This window comes from Osmia lignaria, chromosome 14, assembly GCF_051020975.1.
Source record: "Osmia lignaria lignaria isolate PbOS001 chromosome 14, iyOsmLign1, whole genome shotgun sequence".
Lineage (NCBI taxonomy): Eukaryota > Metazoa > Arthropoda > Insecta > Hymenoptera > Megachilidae > Osmia > Osmia lignaria.
Genome location: NC_135045.1, coordinates 1995949 through 2011071, shown reverse-complemented (window position 1 = coordinate 2011071; position 15123 = coordinate 1995949). Strand labels below are relative to the sequence as shown.

The 15123-nt window shown below is 33.3% G+C and overlaps 1 protein-coding gene across 6 annotated transcripts in view; it reads right to left on the bottom strand.

Moving 5' to 3' along the window:
* The window catches only part of Tomosyn (syntaxin-binding protein tomosyn), a 39188-nt gene extending 24157 nt beyond the window's left edge, over positions 1 to 15031 (bottom strand). For 4 of the 6 annotated variants that reach the window (XM_034331276.2, XM_034331272.2, XM_034331273.2 and 1 more), the window contains exons 1-9: positions 14405 to 15031; positions 11229 to 11326; positions 8010 to 8192; positions 7349 to 7483; positions 5252 to 5315; positions 1991 to 2195; positions 1453 to 1528; positions 1227 to 1381; positions 49 to 340 (exon numbers count right to left, since the gene is read on the bottom strand). In XM_034331276.2, coding sequence (XP_034187167.1) covers positions 49 to 340; positions 1227 to 1381; positions 1453 to 1528; positions 1991 to 2195; positions 5252 to 5315; positions 7349 to 7483; positions 8010 to 8192; positions 11229 to 11326; positions 14405 to 14524 — 1328 coding nt within the window. In that variant the 5' untranslated portion in view covers positions 14525 to 15031. The remainder of the gene's footprint in view (positions 1 to 48; positions 341 to 1226; positions 1382 to 1452; positions 1529 to 1990; positions 2196 to 5251; positions 5316 to 7348; positions 7484 to 8009; positions 8193 to 11228; positions 11327 to 14404) is intronic. The other 2 variants (XM_034331274.2, XM_034331277.2) reach the window with 1 other exon arrangement.
* Positions 15032 to 15123: the final 92 nt, after the last annotated feature.

Here is a 15123-nt window from a genome sequence, read left to right as displayed (position 1 = left end):
AATCTGAATATTAATCTTCAGAAAATTGACAATAGGGTAAAAACTTACCCAGTTAAAATAATTTCATTGTAACTACTCGAGTTAGAACTCCATTCTCCACCCGATATTGGCCAGTCCCTTTCGCTAAATCCTGTCTTTTTCTGAGATTTCGAACCGACTGAATAAAAGGCAGGTACTAAATCCGAAGGGCAGTCCGCAAAGTATGCACAGCATGTCACTGGTGACTCGTGTATATCCATTGGATATGGATTTTCGAAACACGGGAAACCAGGAGTTAATAAATCTATCACAACCAAATCGTTTTGTACGAGAACCACGACAGCGTATGGATCCTGATAATCTGTGCAAATAGATAATGCAGAGTTAATGTTACTAACTAGATCAGATAGATTATGTATAGCTAAAGTTATTTGAATTTTAGTATCTGAAGGGTAAAGCTTAACACCTTATCGATATAGAGATGTGAAAATTTATAAAAAACGAAAGCAACTATATTTTTTTAAAATAATATTATATTTCCATTAGCTCTTGAATTCATTTTATTTGTAGTAGCATCTGTTGTAGATATCTCAAATACACCATTAGGTATCCTATTCACGCCGTTCATTGCAAAAGTGGGACAAATCCATTTCCTTCATTAATGAGATACTTAAGGATAAAAAATGTTTCATGTTTGATACGAGCCAAAACAATGTGAAATGTAGTTCTTTATAAAAATGGGTTGCCTCATTTTCATTACAAGCAACTCTTTTTTTTCCCCTTCATTTTTCTTTGCTATCTGTCTTTCCTTTCCTCGCTTCATTTCTTTCTTTCTCTTCATCTATTTTTCTTTTTTTTTTCTTTTTCTTTGTTTCTTTCCTTCTTTATAGTTGGAGGTCATACAACATAAATAGCCGGTCGTTATTAACGGATGGCTTTCACACGAAAATACCCCTGTAACGACGCTCTTGATTGCAATTCGACAACTGGCTTGTAACGCAGATGCCTACCTACGCTTTGCTCTCACAATCTAATGTGTTAACTAATGGGAAAACTTTAATGGCATTCTATTAGGAGAACGGTTGCTAGTCCTTTATTGTAAGTTAATAGACTAAAACAACCATCGCCAGGAGTATGTAATTATTCAACGATAAGGTGTTAATAGGTTGACAGTATACTGATTTTGTACAGATACTAAAATTACTAAAGCTTCTAGTTTAAAAATAATTAATAACGTTTTTATTTACCACTTGACCAAGGACTTTCACACAGTGTTATAAAGTCTATCACATTATGCTCCATTTCTAATACAGTCGTGGTCTTTCCATGTATCACTGTTATGCTTGGAGTTCGACCAGTTGTGTCACATGCTAAGCCACCAGAAAATATAATGTACGCTTCCCTGAATTGATAAATAATAATATGTCAACGAGTAATATAATTAATTCAGAACAAAAAGGAAACGTATCTCACCCCGATCTAGAGACCTTCCATTCAACCTTGTGAATCGGTTTGCAAGGTTCCGGTTCGCCATCCTTAGTTATTTTTGCTAAAATAAACATGCAAATAACTTTTCTTCTAAATTTATACAAACAAAGGTGTAATAAAAAATATCCATCTACTTAAGATGGAACTTCTACTTTTTGGATTCAAATGATTAAAAATTATTCTAAATTATTCTAAAAATTATTAAAATAAGGAAAAATCCTAAAAGGTCTTTAATTAAAAATTTTAATTTAAGGGAAAATTAATATTGTTTATATCAGCATTTTCATACATTGCCGGTAACATATACATCCATTCTTTATCTCGATAATAACCAGCATAGATTTCAATAAAAATACCTCGATATAATTTATAAATTAAAATACGAAACTTGAAGCAAGTCATTTTGACTGGTTTAGTAGTTCTAGCGTTAAGGATGTTACACGTGTGTTTAGATTTTGTTTCCTTCAGTTAGATTTTCAAGGTAATAGATAAATTAGTGTAAAAGGAGGATAATCTTACTCACCGTGAGGATGCGTTACATTTGTTGGTTTTACTTGACGCACCGACCATGTTGACAGAGAACCATCAGTGTGACTGCTAATGAACTGTTTACCCTCGTGATGCCACGATATTGATCTCAATGATACGTCACTTTGACATCTATAATCCGCATTCTTAGTCTTTAAATCCCAACAAACTATCTGCCCTGATTCATATCCTATGAGGATCTGAAAAGAAAATTAAAGAGTATAAGCGACGAACCGACTTAAATAGTGAAATATTTATTTCAAAAATAAAGCTAAGTCTAAGGGGTAAGCTATGATATACAGTAATGTCCGGTTAGTGACTGCAGACTTTGGGTCTGATCCTGATTAATATACAGGCAACTGAATGTCGAGAGTACATACTTATTAACTTTATAATTATAAAGATTCTTATTTTGGCGGTCATTAACAATAATGTCATTATCGAGCAAGGGTGAACTGGACTTTGGGAGTTGGGGAAAATTGCCAGTGGATCGGTAGGGATTCGGAACCTAATTAATTAACCCCCGGGCGGAAGTGTTTGGGTCCAAACGAACCCAGGCTTAGTCTTTTATGTGACCAGGGTCTAAGGGTTGAAATTAGAGCCGGTTATGTAAAAATTTAAATTCCAGTCCACCCCTAACCACCTGTGAGCTCGAGGCTCCAAAGTCCCAGTTCCAGGGACTGGGGAGAGGATGATTTCTCGCGTAAAATCTCTGACCACTAAACCGTCCCTTACTGTATATGTATATAAAGGGTATAATATATACATATATATATATATTCCTTTTAATTATAACTTTTTTGTAATAATATATAATTTCATAATACACTGATACATTTTATCGCATAAACAAAGAAATACAAGTTACATACACACAAGAACAAATATGAAAGAACATAGTGCAGAATGGTTCGCAATAATTTTACATTATCTTAAAATGTAGAACGATGTGGCAGTTTCGTTGGAAATTGTGTTTTGGAATTGTGTGAAATCTTGAATTCGCAGCATAGGCGGGTTAATGATGTTCTGACTAAACTATGAATCCTTAGAAAAATTCAATAACGTGCTTGTATCTGTTATGAATATGCATAATAAACATGTTAATGTTTATGAATGATCTTCGGTTTGTTAGAATACTTATCGGTTTTTCACTATTATCGAGCTACTGCTTTATTGTTACACATAGAAAAAACATTTATACTTATCAATGAACAACCTAATATCAGCTAAAAACCATAAATATGTACGTATGAACTAATAAGATTAATTGATGGAAAGAAGAATAGGACTTTCTGTAAAAGAAACATTTGTAGAAGGAAACATTTTTTAAAAAGTGTATAATATAAAGAATTAGAAAAAATAAGCGTGCATGTCTGTGGACATGCGTATGTAGATGTTATATGAAAAGGAACCATAATTAAATACAATTACTTTCATGTGAAAAAAGATCAAGCTTCTGGGTACTGTACTTTATACACACATAATAAATTGCATATACAATAATTATTATCATATGCATTTTTCCAAGTAACTAAAATTTGTTTTTACTATAAGATAAAGATTATGCTACATTTTATTTTAAAATATAATTTAATTTTTTATTCATTGCCTTAACTCGAACGAAAAGTTAATATCTAATATAATTTCGTATAAATGCCTTACCTTAAAAATTGCTAAAAAAAGCCTGTAATCTTCAAATAATAATATAAATAAAAACGAAAATTTAAAAATTATCAATATCAAAATTATCCCTAGAGCAAGCTTTGCCCCAATCAATCGTCTATTAATCCAAGTCTCAGGGTTAAAGTTACATGATAAGGGAAGGTGACAAAATGTAACAAATATTAGACATTAAAAAAGAAATTAACGCAGAGGGGGTAGGAAAGCAGGTGTGCAATACTCCTATTCTTTTCATTGGCTTCTAACATCATTGCCCTTGAGCTCTGCTCAAAACTTTGCCCAAAGCTCTGCCCAAGGGCAACTGAGACTGGCTACGGATCGCAAGCTATAGATTGCCCACATCTGATACAATTAACAAATTAGGATGTTTATAAACGTGGCAGTAAACACAGAAAAGAATGAAACTTCCTGACCATTGAATACCCTTAGAAACATCTTTTATTCGTACACATGCGTGCGTATGCGTATATCAATGATGTACTTGTGTATAAAGTATAAAAAATTGAGTGATCGTAATTACGAGACAAAATTCTTAATAAGCCCATGATAAAATTGATGACTTACGTACTCTAACACCATTATACTTGTCATATCGATACAAAAGTAATGGGATTTTGAAAAGAAAACGACAAAATGAATGTTAAATAACAAAAAAGATATGTATAATTTTATTAGAATATCACAATACACAAGTTTTTACAGGTGAAATCAATTATACATAAAAGAATGAAAAAGAGCTTTATATTAACAATTAATATTTTCAATAGATAATAGTATATGTACCAAGATATATTTGCCTTAGAATGTACAGCTATATTTCTATTCTAAAAAAAGTACTTTTCACACGCATATTACATCCCTATTGCTCCTGCCTCTGACAACCTGCCCCGACCAGTCCGTCACTACCCCAAATCACATTAGAAAAAGAGGCAACGACCCCAACTACTGTCCCTTACCTCGTATTAACTTGAACTTCCCACAAAGGGCACAGACTACATACAATGGCTACCCTGGTATCTCAAAGTAATATCTCTATTATAAAAAAAAGTCACATACAACGCGTCTGTTTTATTCTCCACTTCCAGCATTCAAATTCTAACTACTCAATTAGTAAAAGATTATGAAAGTTATTATAAAATTATTGATTTGGTTAAGTTAATAAGAAAAAAATGAAATGGTAATCCCATTACTTTTCCATCTAATAGTAGATGTATTAGTAAGAAATATAACGATGAAATTCGGTTAGAAATAACTTCGTTACGAAGTTTTCTGTACAACAATTAGTAGCATGCACGCATGCACACACACAACATGCAAGCACACACTTTTGAGTTCTGTTACGATCAACACGTTAAGAAAAAAGTTATATTAAAAAAAAAGAGAGAGAGAGAAAGAGAGAAAGAGAGAGACAAAAAAGGAAGAATAAAAGGTGTTATAATGAACCTTGAAGATATTATCCTATCTGGATTTTACTTCACAGCTTGATAGGAATAAAAAAAAAGTAAATAAAGGAATGTCACGTTATGGTAAGGATGGATAATAATGCAAAATAAAACGTACTCAAAAACACGCGTACCTTGCTCAAATCTAAAGGATTATCACTCAAGTGTACTACAGCACCAGGATGGGTCTTTCTAGATCTGAAAAATATATATACATATATAATATATGTGCGTCTATGTACGTGTAGTGTTGCTGAATAATGTGTATCATTGTGTTTATGTACGTTTCTTTATCATGTAATATACGTAATTAGATTTTAGGTAAGATTTCTCTTCATTGGAAAACATTTGTATATTTCTCTTTTAAATAGTTTACATTCATTAAAAAATTTTGCTAGATTTTGTTTCATTTCTAAATACTCTTCAACTTCTGAAAACAATAACAAAATCAAAAATAAATCAAACGAAAAAAAAAAATAAAGATGGATGCACTAAATACGATAAAAGCTGTGCTTATGTGCATAATGCAATAACATTTACCATAAATGTTACCCTACAATATCGTGAGATAACATCTTGAAACAGAAAGCAGAAGAACCAAAGCAACTGATAATTTCATTATATTAACACATTCGTTTTAAGAAGGCTGCATGTTTATTTTTAAGCAAACTTACAAGAGGAAAATAATCTCAGAAACGCCAACATCTTCATTTACAAGAAACTGAAAAACTGTGAAACTAAAAATTAACAAACTATAATCATTTCGATAAAATAAATCGTCGTTAATAAAAGAAATTTTAATAATACTAGCTTACGATAAAAATATAAAAAAAGAAATGTAACTATAAAATGTGCAAGATTTTATATACCTATGTTAAAAGCGTGTTTTACTAAAAACAATTTTTATGTTAAATATAACAGTATTGTTTATTCCTTATTAAGTTTTCCTTCTTACAACATTCAGTACGAATGACATGTTGAAATGTCAAACCAGCCAACTAGGTAATATTTTAACGTTTAACTTTTTACACCATTACTCATTACCTTATTTTTATCAAATACTAATTACAATTTTAGAAAATTAATATCTTCGTAGGCCGCGTAAACTGAAACTCTTATTAGACATAATATGGAGCTTAAATAAATAGAATTGAAAATTCCACGAAATATACGGCTATCGAAGTGTTAAGATATCAAATTTAACACACAAAGTGATAAGAACAAAATTGGCAGGTCAGGCGTGAGAGTACACTGCCAAGCACACTAGGGTTCCCTAGGAAAAATAGTAACCTTAGGGAAGGGCGACCCCATCGCTCACTGTAATGCCCGAAAGTTACCATTCGCGCTGACCGTCTCGACAAAAACCCAGGAACGTGCAATCCACGAAAGAAATTGGCAATGGGAGATGGGCCAATAGCCAAGAGTGAGATTATCTTTCTCAACTCTAGATAATAGCCTATCGCCCTTGCCAGTTAGGGTCTTCGCTCGTCTGAACGCTCCTTCATCATTTTAAATGAGAATTCTCGAAGCAAGAAACTGCGCATCGCACAGAAGAACGATTGCACCAAAATGCTGGACTGAGCATTCCAGCACCCTATAACACAATTTCTCAACACGTTGAAAGAGGAATTCTCCGGCTCCGTGGGGTGGCCGAAGAGTGTCACTAGATCAAGGACGCTCAGTAAATAGTAAGGGAGCACGGGCGTCCGCCTGCCCTCCTACTTGCCCGCGGGCACTGTTACGGGCTCGATGGCACTCAAGCTTCACGCGGGCAATTTCTTGAGCGTCCCTGTCCTACACCTAACCCTGGATCCTTCAACAAGTATATATTTTAAATTGACGTTCGATTCTCAAACACACAATAATTAAATAATCAGAATAGACGCGTCGTCATTGTTAGTAGGTATAAACATGCTGCAAGAAGAATCAAGGCTATAAGAAGGATCCGCCAAGTATTCATAAATATGAATACTTGAAATTTTCAAATTGCTTTGAAAATCTTATCACCATTTTCTCGTTTCTTGTACTACGAATTTTTCTGCACCTTGTATACAAAAACTATACATGTTTCGTTCCACAGTGTCAAAGAGGAATCAAAACTAAAAATAAAGGCTCGAATCTGAATGTGTATCGCTTACACTATTTCCTCTACGCACGAATCTAATAGCATTGTTTGTCGTTTATGAATTGTATTAACAAGTTGCTGGATCAATAAGCGTTTGCTTACTTACATTTCGATAGCCTTGTTCCAGTTAATTACATATCCAGAAAGGACGAATGTCTCGATATGTAGTACATGAATGTTTCCTCGTTCGGTGCCGACGTACAACCATTTACTTTGTAGCGGTAGATGAATACACGTTATTCTGTTTAAAATAAGACAATACACCGTTCGATTATTTCGAATGCTTGATTATCGTTTAAAGGAAAATGCTTTCCAAGCGGGGAACATTTAACAGAATGACAACAACAGTTGCTGATACACATGAAAGGAAAAGATATTTTAAATACTGATTAGAGATGAAGGAATGTATCTATGAATCACTTGTTTAATCGAGGATTCATTTTTAATTGCAATGTGTATATAATTTGTACGCTAAAATGGATTGGATTTTTTTTTAAAACTATAATACCTTTTGCAATTTAATAAAATATTTGTTTAAAGGATTTTCCCAATTCTTTCACTTTGCCCCATTCAGGGAAAGTGGAAATAGAGTAAGAAAAAAATTTAGGAGAAAATTAAGTATTTTTATTGAATGCGAATAAAAATTATGTTATCAATTGATTGCAAACAAAATTAAAAAGCAAATTGTAATTTAAAAGTGTAACAATTAAAATTGCACTATAAATAATACAGGTAAAAGCATGAACCGTAAGAAATGAAAAACTGACCTTTCTCTTTGAAATTTAATACTCTGCACAACCTGCGGTATTTTCTGCCGGAAATTCCATAAATGTAAAGTGTCATCCGCAGTGGCTGAAACCAATGCTCCTTCATTGATTAAAAACTGTAATTGTACCACTGCCGTGCATCCCTCGTGTTTTACGTGGGCGTCCACCCCTGGTCGACCCAGACTATTTTATAATTCTTCAATAAGGAAAGTAATAAGAGTTTTTATGTTGTAACAATATATTCATTATATACACATTATTTATTTTAATTTTGAACTTTACTTTAATCTTCCGACCACAGTATAATCTAATTGTGATTTCGTACGCAAATTATCGAGACAAGGCTAATTATGAAAATTAGAATTAATAGTGGAACTTGGTAACTGTATAATTTCTGTTTTATCTAATGACATTTTCTTTCTCAAAGGGAAAAAGTACAACTGAGAGAAAAAGAGAAAATACCTAAAACGGATATTAGCACAAATACCTAACTTTTTTTTAAATAGCGAAAAATACAGAGGAACAATTTTACTTGGTTTCAAAAATAACATAATCTTATGAAATAAGATATGAAACCAACGTTGTTTTTTTTAAAAGAAATATTAGGGTAGAAAATCCAAAAAATGGCATATTCGTGATGCTTGAAATTTTTTGTCAGTTGTCCTAAAATAGCGTCGGATTAGGCCAAAAGGCCGAATATTCCCTATACAGGTTTAGGCCGGCGCGGCGACCTCTTCAGGCCGCTGGCCAAATCGATTACGTACCTCCGCACGCTCCAGTTGTCCTGATAGCTCACGTTCTTAGCCCAAAAAGTGCACGGTTTTTTGTTACCCATGCTCGGCCCGGCCTCATTTAACGGCCAGATGAGAATCTTTGAAATGATTCCAGGACACGTCAAGGTCTTACAAGTCCAAATGTGCAGGGTTAGTCGAAGCGTGAGCAGAATACATACAACTGTATAGATATGTTGGACTGACCTGGCAGATAGAAAAAATTTGAAGAACCATTCAATTGAACCCCTTTTACATTACCCAACTTTTGCTTGAACGATCAAAAAACCGTCGACACTATTACATTGCATTTTCACCCTCTAAGATCCTAAGGCTCATCTAAAATCCTAAGACCTGGATAACGCCATTAAAGAGCGTTTATTTTCTGTTCAGTTTCAGAATTGATCAATGTTCTACTTAGATTAAGACATTTGGAGAGCACCTTGTTCGGTGAACTTGATGCAAAGATTGAAATTATTCTAAATATAATTAACACGTTCGCGGACGGTGTTAATTCACACAGGATGTTGATATAAGCACTCTCCATAAACTTAACTTCGATGTTTGTTAAATGAAATCGGACAACAACCTTTTGATACATCTACATGTGGACATTGTGTGATGATGAACGTAGATTAGACAGATAATTTCACTTAGAAATTTTTCTATCGAGAGAATGTACTGCATATGCACCCACCAGAACAAAGCGAAAATGTTGCATATGCAGTGGCTGTCCGTGAACGTGTTAAATAGAAAATAGGAAAGTTTACAATTAGACCCATGGGAAGTGTAACCCTCCTTAGACCTGCCCTTAATTCAGCGCTGCCAAGAGCTTGGTCCAATTCTTGAATCTTTGTATTCCTCGCGTATCCCTGATTTTATCGAGCAATAAAACGCATCGTTCAGTTGAAAACTGTTACTTTGTAGCAATTGCCTGTCTCGATGGCGACCAGGAAGCTTATCGAGCTGTGATGAGCATCCACTCTCTAGTAACTCTTCAGTCCAGATAGATCAATAGAAGCAATCACGTGAAAGAACATACGCTTGACGGGCCATGAACCAACTGTACAATGCACAATTTTGAACACGCTCAGATTCGCTCCGTTCAACAACACGCAAGAGGAAGGAATCTCCTACTACCAGGCTGGCTTGCTCTTCTTTTTAGTCTCTACTTTACACCTGACGAGCATTCGGCTGAGTCAACAGAATAAGCTAAACATTCGTTTATACTCTGAATCCGTATTTTAATACTCGACCGAGTAAAGGCCGGATTTCCTATAAACGCCGGACGCATTTATATCGATTCAATGGAGAATCATATTTCCGTTTCCGTTTTCCTATAAGCGACTTTCAACTGTTGCGTCTAAACGCAACTGTACCGTGATGAGTTTCAATAAAGCATTAAAAGTTTCCTTCTGAGAAGAACGAAAAACTAATAGAAAATGTCAGAAATTATATTATTCTTTATTATACCAGTAATGAGGAATACAAAAATTATGTATTTAGAAAATTCCATCATTGATGGTCAAAAATCTCTAATATATGTTTTTCGTTAATAATTCAAAAACGATGCCTTAACCAACACCTCTTCAAAGGTCCTATGCTCGTTTCGGGACACCCTGCATACAATGGACTCTTATTATTAGACTCGTATGAGTGATTTGATCTTTGCACAAATTTTCAAGCATATACATATGTAGTGCTACTCTTCCGCTATCATAGCCTACGAAAATAATAAAATTTTCTCTCTCTTTCTTTTCCAATTGGAAGTTTGGAAGCCTGAAAAATTGTCCACTCACTTTAAAAAAATCTCACTTTAATTCAGTGTGTAATTTGACGGGCGAGTTACTAAAAGCATCTTCCATTCGCTAGATCGAGTATTCATCGCTTCTATTCCCCACAAGAGTACGGTAGTAGCCGCAGCAAAAGGCTATTGTGTCCTCGCACGGAAACAGCAGTAAGTCAGGCAAATAGCGGAAGACTCTTCCTTACTTTTTAACCCCTAGGAAGGTTCAACGGTGAATGACCCCACTTGCTGTTTCTTTTTTTATAAACTTCTTAATTTTAGCAATGTAAATAAAATACCATAACTGGTAAACCTGGGTAATTCTGGTTTCTAGTATACAGGGTGCCTCAGGTCCGGTAGTACAACCGGAGAAGGGGTGATTCTCGAAAAAGAAAGCTCAAATAAAAAAAAATGTATTCTTTTTTTGGCTCATTTTTGCTTATAGAATCGCTCCCTGTCCGGTTGTACTACCCAACCTGAGGCACCTGAGGCACTGAGGTACATTTTTAGTTCCTTAGGATATGTAGAATCATACTATGATTGAACTTCTTTGTCTAGATGAATTTTCGAAAATTCACTTATTTTCAACACCCTCATTTGTAACTTTTGATCTTTACCGATACTTGATAGATGAAATATAATTTTCTGAATATGAAAGGATACATCCTAAGGGATCCTGATTTAGTGCCAATAGCAAGAAGCTTTTGAACTGGATCGAATGCCACTGCTGTCGGTTGATGTGGAAACCCATGTCTAAATGTCTGAAACATAAATGTATTTATGTATTTCATTTCATCTTCCTTTCCTTACTCGATTAAAAGTCTATTCAACTCCGTAGAGACTACGGAACAATAGCTATCAAGTAAAAGATAGCATTGTTGCTTTGTATTGAAGCGTATATTTAGCTTACAAGACGATGTAATATTGTTGAACTGTGTATATTATGCAACAATTTCAATATTTTTAATTCTATGAGGATTCAATAACTACAAAAGAATCTATTTCAAAACTGTCGAATTCAAATTTATACAATTCAGTTTTAATCAGATGTTAAAAATCAGGGCATACTGTAAGTTCATTCGGTAACAACGTTGTACCAGTAACCTTTGTTACAAAAAGTATTGATAGAAATCCTTAACAGATCAATACATGACTTTCTACCGATTCATTGTTTGGTGTAACTGACAACCAGCTATTGTGTATTGAAAACGCTGATGAAATGAATGGTCTATATCTTTAGCTTTGAGCTGATAAGACGTACATAAGTAACAGTTTAATCTTATTTTGTGAAACCATGTGAATCATTCAAATAATGAATAACGCATAGAATGTCATTTGTTCTTTAATTAAGCGTCCCCTTAATTTTTTTGCAATTTTTTATAGTTCTCTCTCTCCCCCTTTCTTTAATTCGTTTGAATTTTGCCGCTGTGCTTCTATTTATCCCGTACCAGCACTGTACAATCGCTACTGCGCATGCGCGTGCCGCGTACTTTCACTTTTCGCGCTGCCATGGCCCGAAGAAGGCATTACCTTTCAACGAGACACACAGCTAAGTGCGTTAATGTTTAGATAGCTTAATTAAATTTTCATTCATACGATATACACTCCTTTTGATAAAAATTTTCCACTTTGTACTCTAACAAAATATCAATTACTTGAAGATAACAATTGAGGGCGTACAAATACTTATGTGGCTCACTGTATGGGTAATATAGTCTTGTTCTGTATCAAATGTAGACTCATACTGAATGAAGCAGCAAATAAATTTGCAAAAACAACCGCCGACATAGATTAGTCGGCTCTTAATAATTATTGTATTAATTTTAATTTTTTATTTACAATTCCAATATAGTATAAAATGAAGTTTTAACGCATTAAAATTTGCACGTGTTAAGTAGTACATGAAGCATACATATATATATATATTTAACATATAATATACATATATGTATAATATAAATTGTGAAAATATGTGCGTCTGTCGCGTGTCTTAGGGTTGTACCATTTCGCTTTGAAAGCTTGTCTCGGACTGACTCCGTCTCGCACTTCAGGTTCAGGGAAAAACTGTAGGTCAAGAGTCCCATTTCAAGGTCAACTTCATCTTTTTTTAATGGAACCCTACAACGCGACCGTGCACACTAAAAGATTTTCCTCTTGGGCAAAACATTTCTTCTCTAATCGATTTTTTTCGCATTTCTTAGTTTTAGAGAAGTTTTAATTGGTCAATTTATAAGAATCACTCTGTATAGTTGTATTAAAAACCGGAACCTGGTCTCCATATATATCAATGTAATAATATAAAAAAAATTAGTTTTCACAGAAAGATTCTTCTTCTTTTACTATACAATTTTCATATAAACAATTTTTTATCTTATCAATGGATATGAAATAACAGAAGTGTATTGCTTAAGCCCAGATATCATTACAATATTGAACTGAATGCAACAAACATGACACTTTAAAATTGTTAACTGATTTAACTGTTAACCTAGTTAAAATACTTCATTGAATATTTAGAAAGTACCAGAAAATGTTAGGATTAAAAAGTAACAACTGTTTCCAGTATCCAAATTGTTAAAAAATAAACCATAATGATAACTTTTACTGTTGCAAACTTAGAATGGCATATATTTTGTTTGCTGGCATCAACCCAATATTTTATATAATGATAAGAAAACAATTACACAAGTGCATTTAAAAAATTCAAGGTAACCTTATATTTCCTAGAATAAAAACGTAGTTTTGTAATGTTCATTATTGTTAGACGGACAAAAATTCCAAAATATAATTTTTTATGTAGGATTTATTTTTATTTATTTTTATTTTATACTGTTTACAAAAAAAAAGGATTTACGTAAGATGTCGGTAATGTACAATATACGAATACTGATAATTTTTATTAGTTTTCCTCGTGCACAAATATTTTTAGAAAATTATTCGTAACTTTAAAACCAACGTTCATATTTAAATATCAAATCAACGCCTGAACTACAAATGTTACTATGATAACACGCTGCGTACACTTGGATAAACTTTCCATGTGTTTGTACTGTGCAAACGCAAATCGTTCCGTTCTTTCACTACGCTCTAACCTCCTTTCTCATTTGTAAGATGATAAATTAGAACCTATTAAACTAGTAACCATATTTAACTAATTATACAAACGAGTATATTCTAGAGAAAAGTTCTGCAAGATTTTGCATAAAAATACCATTGTGAAAATGGTACCATTTGAAAATCGATATTTAAAAATACTTTAAAGTGATTTAAAAATAAAAATTTGTATCTTTTTTTCGTTTAAAAAGTACAAAACTTTATATTTTCATGTAGTATTAATTATTCTCTAATAATTATTGTTTACTGTTCTACTTCTGTTCTCTTGAACTTTAATTACGTTTATCACCTAAAAAATAATAAAATTGATTAATATTAGTAATGATAATCTTTTATAATGTTCTGCGTACGTCGTGTTTTTAATCGACTGTGATATCACCTATTTTACCAACACGTTACTTTAATAAGAACATAAACTGTAAAACTTAAACCGTAAAATAAACTGTAACTGTCAGTATATATAATTGGGTCACGACATTTATAATATTAAGATATAAACTTCCAAAGAAATTCTATCATTTCTGATTCATATGATACGCGCTATCTTTGCAGATATTAAAAACTGTAGGTTTTAAAACTGTCATTTAAAACGTCCCAACACACGTACGCGCATACATACACACGCGCGCGCACGCATGCACATTTTTTTAGTTTATTTTGAAATTATAAATAAAATAAAATAATCATATATCGATATTTATATTATTTATATAGCTATCACTGACCTTTTTTACTTGAAAGTGTTCCGGCCGTAAATTTTCGACAATTTCTTGGTCAGGTTTGACGGGTTGAGGAACTGATGACCGGAACCCGTCGAGCACACCTTTAATTGTAAACTTCTTCATTACGGACCGACAATAACACCTAAAGGATCACATGTGCAGCAACAACACACAAATTCAAGTCTTCCTGAAGTTTTAAGTCAAAATACAAAATTTCGGAAGAATTCGATGAAACAATATAATTACAAATTTCTCAACGACACGAATTCGTAATAAGTTTCATCTACGAGTTTCTTCTTCCCCGAGAAAACATTGACAACATATCTTTGCGTATTAATGATAAATATCACTCATCGATATTTCGAGTCTTGCAAGAACTTTTCTACATTTTGACAGAACAATGATGACGTCGAAAAGGCACAGCACATTTCGATATCGCAATATTTTGGATGAATACAGATGCACACGTTGTCGTGACCGTTTGTCGACGCGTTTTTACAAATGCTCCGTGATCGAAATTGTTTTCGTAGTTGACAGCAATGCAGTGCTGTTTAATCGTACCAGGATCAATAACTGGAAACAAGCTCATGTGGACTCTTGCACGACCACAAATTTACTCTATGCGCAAACGTAAACGAAACTTCAAGGCAGATTTTTACATTATCTTAAGGGAGTATTTGTATAAATATATTATTAATAGTATACCTGATAATAAAATTTAC